Below are 8,130 nucleotides of genomic sequence, written 5' to 3' on the forward strand. Positions count from 1 at the left end.
GTGTATTGTTTAGGGATGCATATGTATGTGGAAAACCTTAACAAGACAAGCAAGGGAAACTCCCATGTCAGGATAGGGTTTCCAACCTAGGATGAACAATAGAACCCCTTGGGGAACTTAAAAGATTGATGCCAGGATCTCCGGCCCAGACTGCTTAAATTGGTATCTTTGGGGTGCAGAATCACAGGGAGGGTATGGCGCTTTTTTAAAGCGTCCTGAGAGGGAGGAGGAGGGGGTTCTACTGTGGGACCAGGGTTGAGAACTACTGCCCTAATAAGGAATAAGAGGCATGTTTCTGTTTCGTGCCCTGAGTGGTGGTTATATGGGTGTCACTTTGTAATTCTTTAAATCACAGAGATGTTTATGTACTCGTTGTATGTTTGATATATTTCAGTTTTTTACTATAAAAGATCTGAGATCTTCATTTCAATATGAAGTCCCCAGAGTAGTCAGATTTATAGGGACAAAGGAGAATGGGGGCTACTAGCGGATGGGAAGTCAGTGTTTAACGGGGCAGAGCTTCAGTTCTGTAAGATGATGTGATGATTGCACAACAGTGTAAATGTACCTAATGCCACTGAACTGTTCGCTTAAAAATGGTTAAAATGGTAAATTTTGCTATGTGTATGTTACCACAATTAAAAAACCAAACATTTCCTCCCAGCTAGAATTGGGACAGAAACAGCCAAATAAAAAGACCACATATTGAACTCAGCAGAAAGCGTGCTCCATGATACTCACTTTCTTAGCAAATCTTCAAAACCATACTATGAGGTAGGTACTTTTATTAATGCACGTCCAAAGAGATGAAGTCATTTGCCTAACACCATACAGCAGGTGGCCTAGGCAGGCTTTGATCTTAGGTGTGTCCGAATGCAGCGCCCAGGATCTTAAAGCAAGGCCTTACTGCATGTTGAGTACTGACATTCTCCTCAGGCCTCATTGTAGGTTCATCTCCCACCCCATCCCCACTGCTTTCCAGCAGAAACAAAAGGAACAGAAGGAGCATTATTGTTGGTGGAGCCCCAAGCACTGTAGGGTCCTGGAGAAATAAGAGGGCAAGGGTGCCAGAAGCTTCATGGGGGCCTCCCCGGGCCTCATGCCTGGAAGATGGAGACAATGCAGGTGGAGATGCAAGGGCAGTTGGGCAGCCTGGGAGGGGGTCAGGCAGAGGCGTCTGAGGAGGGCTTCATCCGGGACCTGGGGTGGGAGAGGCATGTCAGCGTTCAGCCAGGTTGAGTTCCAACAGCTCTAACCAAAATGTGAGTAAGGCAAATATTTCCTCCCTCCCTCCCCCGCTCCATGTCCATAATTTGTTATTCACTTCCTACACACACACACACACACACACACACACACACAATCACGCTATGGCAGAGACTGGGTAGGGTTCATTAAATCAGTTTCCACCTGTGCACACAGGTAAACATTTCTGAGTCCCTCTTGCAGTTTGGTGAGGCCATATGATAGTTTTAGCCAATGGAACAGGAGTGCAAGCATATGCCACTTCCAGACTTGGCCCACGAACACCTCCCACGTGAACCCGCACTGTCCTGTCTCCCTTCATCTGGCTGCATAGCAACGGCCTGGGTCCTGAGTGACTGCTTGGAGTAAAGCTCACCCACCCCACCCCCATTAATTATATTTAATGTGGAGGGAAATTACTGTGCTAAGACTCTGGCACTTTGGGGTTACTCTGTTAAAGCAGATAGTTACCCTAACACACGCACACATACACCACTACTTTTACCCCTTATACCAAAGAGACCCAAAGGACAGCTGACTTAGAAGGGCCTTGAGAAACTGGCCCTTCAATAAGTTAAATTTCCTTATTGAACAGATGGGTGGCAGAATGAGGCCCAAGAGAGGGGATGTTACTTGCTCAGGGCCACACAGCAAGATAGGGCTACAAATAGCCTTGGAAGCCAAGAGGGCTACCTCAGTCCCAAATTTCATAGCTAATGTCTGAAGGTGCTGCCCACCCCCCGAAATGGCAGGTAGGTAGGCTTGGGTACCTGTCTTTGGGGCTTGGTGCTCTCTGCTGGCAGTAGAAAGCGCTGACCCAGGACAGTGCCCACGCGGGCAGAGTATGTGTGATCCCCGAGCACAGGGCAGAGCTGTAGTACCATGTGTACCTGGAGCTGACTGGGGAACACTGGGGGACAGGAGAGAGATGACAGGGTGGGCAGCTGCTCTATCTGCCCCACCCAGGTTCATCACTCCCCCTTTCCTCTGGGAAAACACCACCACTCCGCTCCCATTCCCAGATCATGTGGTTTCAGTGATGTTAATGCTACTGCTCCTACCTCCAGAGCAGGGTGAAAGACCAGGTCAGGACAGTCCTATCAATCCACCTGGCCTGTGGGATTCGCTTGTGAAGAGATACAACCCTGAATTTACTGCTGAAGCTACTGGAAACAAGGAATGCTCTTTCCTGTGAGGGTGCTAAACTGGTGGGGTGCAGGTCAGGAGCTGCTGGAGCCCTGGCCATCTCTACCTTCACCACAGGATAGCCTGTGGGAGAAAGAAGCCGACATGCCCGAGGCAAGAAGAAATGGAGAAACAGCTTCCAGAGGACGTCCTCTGAGCCTCTTGATCCAGGAACATCTAAACTTAAGTTGTATGAACCAATACATTCCCTGTTTTTGGCTGACACCAATTTGAACAAGTTTTTGGGAAACTGACAACCAAAAGTACCTTGACAAATACAGAATTGGGGGTGCTACGCACCCCATGTGCTACGCATGGTACAAAATGCTTTACTTATGTAAACTTATTTAATCCTCATGACAGCCCTATAAAGTAGATCCTATCATCATTCCCATCTTACACACAGGAAAACTGAAGCTCAAAGAGAAGTGACTTGCCTACCACCATAAGCTAGGATTCAAACCCAGGAGCTATACTCTGCTTCCATGTCTGGCAATATGGTGGACTGGATAATCTAAAAACCCTTTTGCTGGGTGCCTGGGTGGTTCAGTTAGTTAGGCATCCAACTCTTGATTTCGGCTCAGGTCATGATCTCACAGTTCATGGGTTCAAGCCCCATATATACAGTGCAGAGCCTGCTTGGGATTCTCTCTCTGCCCCTCTCACACACTCTCTCTCAAACCAAATAAACTTAAAAAAAAGTTTAAAAACCCTCTTGCTATAAACCACCTAGAAACACCAGAAAAATAGAACAATCATCCTTTTAAATATGCATCTGGGCATATAGGAAAGTAAGATCCCAAGACCAAAACCAGGGGAAAACAAATCCAGAGCACACAGAGCCAACGTTTCACCTATTCTAGGGATGCTGCCAATCTTGAGTATCCAGGGCCCTTGGGGTTAAGTAGCTACCCAGGGGCCAGGGGTGAGGCCTTAGTACCCAAATGAAATACTAAAGGGGCTACATCTCCAGTGATGGGGTGGACTAGGAGCAAAAGCCAGTCAACGGTAGATAAGTGGGGAATGAGAAAGTTTCCCCTGAGAATTCGCAACCATGAGCCTGCTCTCACACAGGTGTGGGGCTCAAATTAACACTACTTGAGTGATCTGTGAACTTCCAACGGAGACAATATTTAGAGAGATCCTGAACTAGTGACAGCCCTGGGGCATTTGACTGAAGCAAAGGCAGAACCTCTCCCGAGGGGCTTATCTACAGTGAGGCAACAAAAGACTTCCAAAGATAAAGGCCTAGCTGAACTTGAATTCACAATCCTAAATCACAGAGCAATGAGAAAACAATTCACCAAGTATTAGAGTCAGCATGAAACATCACAGGATCAGACCCTCCAGAATCTTAGACAATGAAAATATAGAAATAAAACATACAAGTGTGTTTAACATGGCTAAAGACAAAAAAATAACAATTGAGAAAAAAAGATGCTATATATTTTTAAAGGCCATTTTTATTTGTAAAACAACCAAATAGAACTTCTAGAAGTGAAAAATACAGCCAATGGATAGGCTGAACTGGCAGATTAGATCCAATTGAAGAGAAAACTATTCACCTGGAAGACAGAGCTAAAGAAATTACCCAGAATGCAGCAAGGATTAAGAAATGAAAAATATGAAAGAAAAGAGACCAAGCAAGGAGAATGAGAAGGTCAGACACATCTCTTAGGCATACAAAAGGAAGAGAATAGAGAAAATGCAAGAGGTGCAACACTGGAAGAGAGAACATTCCAGGATGGATGAAATATATTAATGTTCAGATTCAGGTGAATCCCAAGCAAGATAAATAAAACTAAACCCACATACCTATCAGATTTGGCATCGTGAAACCACAGAACACCAAAGACAAAGATCCTGAGATCAGTATGAAAAAAATAATAAGATGAGCTACAAAGGAATGACCACCAGACTGACAGAAGTGCTACCTCCTCCAGATGGGCCTGATTACCTACCCCTGGGGTCCCTCAAATGCTCCCCAGGCTTCCATTAACACCACCACCTTCTTTCAATCCCCTTTGCCTCCTCCAGCCAAATAGAGGTACGAAGGCTGGCTGGGGCTCCAGACCCACCTGTCAGTGGCTGCAGTTGGACCAAGGCACAGCCAGAGCCCATGGCCACCACACGGAAGTGGCTGAGGGTCCTCTTGACACCTTCTTGGAAGTCTTTTCGGGATGGGGACTTCACTGGAATTACCTGTGGTGTCAGCCCCCAAGAATGAACAAGCTTCACACACACCTGGCACCTAAGCCCAGACCCTCACTGCTGCTAATAGACAGGGCCATAGTATAAGTAGTGGTTACTTGCCTGTTTTAGGGGACAGGAGAGCCAGCCCCCCCGCCCCCCCAAGTCTCTACTCTTGATTCCTCTGTAGGGATAATATATTTGGAGAGTCCCCTTCTACTCCCTGCCAGACCATGACTCACAAGATCAACGCCATCAACGTGTTCCAGTTTCAAAGCTGCTTGGATCTTCCCCTCAGAAGTAGCTGGGATCCCATCAGTGACAGCACTAAGAAAGAGGCAGGAAGAGGTCACAGAGTGGCTTGCCAGGACCTCCCTACTGCCATGGGAGCCTCCCAGCACCACTCACCAGTAGGTCGCTGTGGGCCTCTGGGCTCTCCGTGAGTGGATGAAGAACTTTTGGAGGCGGCTGGCTGTCTGAGGACAACTGGAGAGGAGTACAAGCCCAGAGGTCTCTCTGGAGAAAGAGGATAAATCACAAAACTGAAGTCCCTTGGGCTCACCCCCAAAAAAGGGAGCATGCTTGGGAAGGCACACTGGCCTGCTTAAGGCAAAGCAGTCACACCAGAACTATAACTCAAGACCTCCTCCTGAGAAACAAGAAAGACTTTCTCATGTTTGATACTAAGACTACATAATTTAATGTGCTCATTTTGCCCTGGTCCCCAAGGAGCTCAGAGCCAAATGTCATAACAATTACCCCCACTGCTGAATGTCTACAATGTGCCAGGCATTACAGTAGGAATTCTGTGTATAATAGCTCATAAATAACTAAATTCCCCACAAGCCTACGAGTTTGTGGAATTTCAGAAATATTTCATCCAAGTACTGGCTCTAGTTGATAGCAGTTTTAGAGGAAAGAATATCATGGGTCAACGAGCAATGCCTGCCATGATTATGGTATTGGAGAAGTGACTGCACGCTGAGCATAGGTATGATTAGCTCTATTTTATTATTAAGGGAACTGAGGCTCAGTGAGTTTTCATGCTTTGCCTGTGATCACAGTTTGTGCGTACGGATTTGAACCCAGATCTGTTCACTCCCTCCTTTTCCTTGCATCCTTCCTCTGTGCTCCCAAACCAACCTGTGGAAAATGTCTAGACCTACTCCCAAGCAAGTGTTCCCTCACCCAAGATGGATACCTGTCCTCCTACATTCCTATCACTGCCCCCACCATCACTTACTTCCCAGATGCTTGCACAACCTGGAGCTCCTGATCCCCAAGCCCCAGGGACTGGCTCAGCTCTGGCAGCACTGAGAACAATGTCAACTCTCCTGGTTTTCCTGGGGGGACAAAAAAGGAAGGAAAAGTACAAGTTGCTCTCAGAGGCCTTTGGCTTTATCCCACTGACCCGTTCTCTTCAGTATCCCCTCCCTCAGAACCTTCAAACCCTCTTTCACTACATCCCCATCCCCTGCCCGTACCTGTCACTGGTAGACCCGGTGGCTTATTCAATGTCACTAGAGGTCCTAAAACATATATTACATGAGCATGAGCAACACAAAAGCAGCAGTTAGAGTTTATAAAGTACTTTCTCAATTCATCTTATCTTGTGACCCCACTACAACTCTCAGACCTGAGTTATCAACTACACCCTAAACTGAATTTCTTTCTGTCCTTCGCATATGCTAAGCTAGTTGCTACCTTAGGCTTTTATACTTGCTGTTTCCTCAGTCCCAGATTTTCACATGTCTGACTCTTTCATATCATCTCGGCTCAAATGTTGCCACCACAGAGAGGCCTGAATCCCCAATCTAATGTCTGCCACATGGTCATAATACCCTGTTTTATTCATAGCACTGATCACTAGTAAGTACTTTGTTCACTTATTTCCTGATGAATCCATTTCTGCCACTAAAATATTAGCTCCCTGGGAGCAGGAACCATATTTATCTTGTTCAGCACTGTATACCTGTGCCTAGAACAGTACCTGGAACAAAGCCTCTACTCAATAAACAGTTGAGAGAATTAACAAATCACTGAATGGAGACTGAGGCTCAGAGAAATTATTTTCCTACAGCCACACAGTAAGCTGATTACAGAGCCTCGATCTGACTCCAAAGCCTGTGTTTTGTCCATCGGTAAACAATTTTTTATGGCAATTCCTATTACCAAGTGCCTACTATGTTGAAGGCTCTCTAGTTATTTGCACCCTCTCACCCCCATCCCCAAGATGCTGAGGCTCAGACAGATTATGAGGCCTGTTCCAGGTCATACCACTAGTGGGAGGCAACACGAGGATATGACCCCCAAAGACTTTAGCAGGGAGCCCTGTCAGCCCCTAGAAGGCTCTCAGCAGCAGGCTCCCCTCCAGAGTCTGTGTGCAGCTGCCCCTCCCACCCCTCACCTTTCTGGTCCACTACTGCAGCCCTCAGCACATCAACCAGCTCCTCCCGACTGAGGTTCTCTAGCTGCAGCAGCCCCGGGAATGGCTGGCCCCCCAGGGGCCTCGACCGTTTGCTGGAGCCTCGGGGTCGCAGCCGATGTCTGAAAAAGGTAGAGTACGCAGTAGGAGGGATCACTCGTTTCCTGAGAGGTATCCATTCTTATCTCCCCACACCTTATATACTGCCACCTCCTACAAATGCCTCAAAATGCCTGGGGTGAGCTTCCCGCAAATTCAGGCACATCTGGCCCCATTTTACAGAGGAGGAAACTGAAACTCAGAGAAACCAAGTGAGTAGTTTAGGGTCGGTCACACAATAGTGGCGGGATTAGAACCCATGCCTACCTAAGTCCAGATACCACACACACTTTACCCCGGCCCCACCGTCCCACCCACACGAAGGGGCGGGTGAAGGGGTAATCACCCGGCTTCGGTGCCAAAGCCTGGGGCCTTGGGCACTGCGCGGACCCCTGGCCGCCGCCGCCATACACCCCAGATCCGGCCCAAAACACTGCAGCCACCCATCTCCCGAGCAAGGACAGTGCGCATGTGTGGAGAAGGGCCGACCCGCTCTCCCACAGCGTACTGATTGGTCAGATTGCCTGTCAATACGACTAGCGAGCCGGCTGGCTCAGAGGCGTGAGAAGGCGGAGCTTTACCTTCCTGCAGGCAGAAAATGTTTTACTCCCAGTCTATGCTTTTGAGGAAACTGAGGCACAGAGCAGCTAAGGAATTTACTCGCGATGACAGGACTTGTCTTAGGACAAAACAGGAACGAAAGATTAAGGTACTCTGATTACCATCCCAATTCATAGGAGCTTCTGACTTCAAAAAACCACCTGTGGGGCGCCTGGCTGGCCCAGTAGGTAGAGGATAGGATTTTTGATCCCCACTTTGGGTGTGGAGATTAATTAAAATTAAAATCTTTCTTTTAATGTCTTTTTTTTTTTTTTTTTTTTTGAGACAGAAGAGCGCAAGCGGAGGAGGGACACACAGAGAGAGGGAGACACAGCATCTGAAGCTGGCTCCAGGCTGTCAGCCCAGAGCCCGATGCGGGGCCCAAA

At 47.7% G+C, this 8,130-nt stretch overlaps 1 protein-coding gene across 2 annotated transcripts; it reads right to left on the reverse strand.

Moving 5' to 3' along the window:
• Positions 1-768: 768 nt before the first annotated feature.
• Positions 769-7,615, reverse strand: RPUSD3 (RNA pseudouridine synthase D3). Of its 2 annotated transcripts, XM_049640977.1 has the most exons (9): positions 7,491-7,615; positions 7,028-7,167; positions 6,105-6,149; positions 5,864-5,963; positions 5,029-5,136; positions 4,863-4,947; positions 4,509-4,632; positions 2,016-2,155; positions 769-1,200 (listed from the first exon to the last, which is right to left on the reverse strand). In XM_049640977.1, the coding sequence occupies exons 1-9, from the start codon at positions 7,613-7,615 to the stop codon at positions 1,009-1,011; spliced, it is 1,059 nt and encodes a 352-aa protein (XP_049496934.1). In that variant the 3' UTR covers positions 769-1,008. The 2 variants fall into 2 exon arrangements, with proteins under 2 accessions (XP_049496934.1, XP_049496935.1); XM_049640978.1 differs by lacking the exon at positions 6,105-6,149 and having other exon boundaries at positions 7,491-7,593.
• Positions 7,616-8,130: the final 515 nt, after the last annotated feature.

Source organism: Panthera uncia, chromosome A2 (genome assembly GCF_023721935.1).
Source record: "Panthera uncia isolate 11264 chromosome A2, Puncia_PCG_1.0, whole genome shotgun sequence".
In the NCBI taxonomy this organism is placed as follows: Eukaryota; Metazoa; Chordata; class Mammalia; order Carnivora; family Felidae; genus Panthera; species Panthera uncia.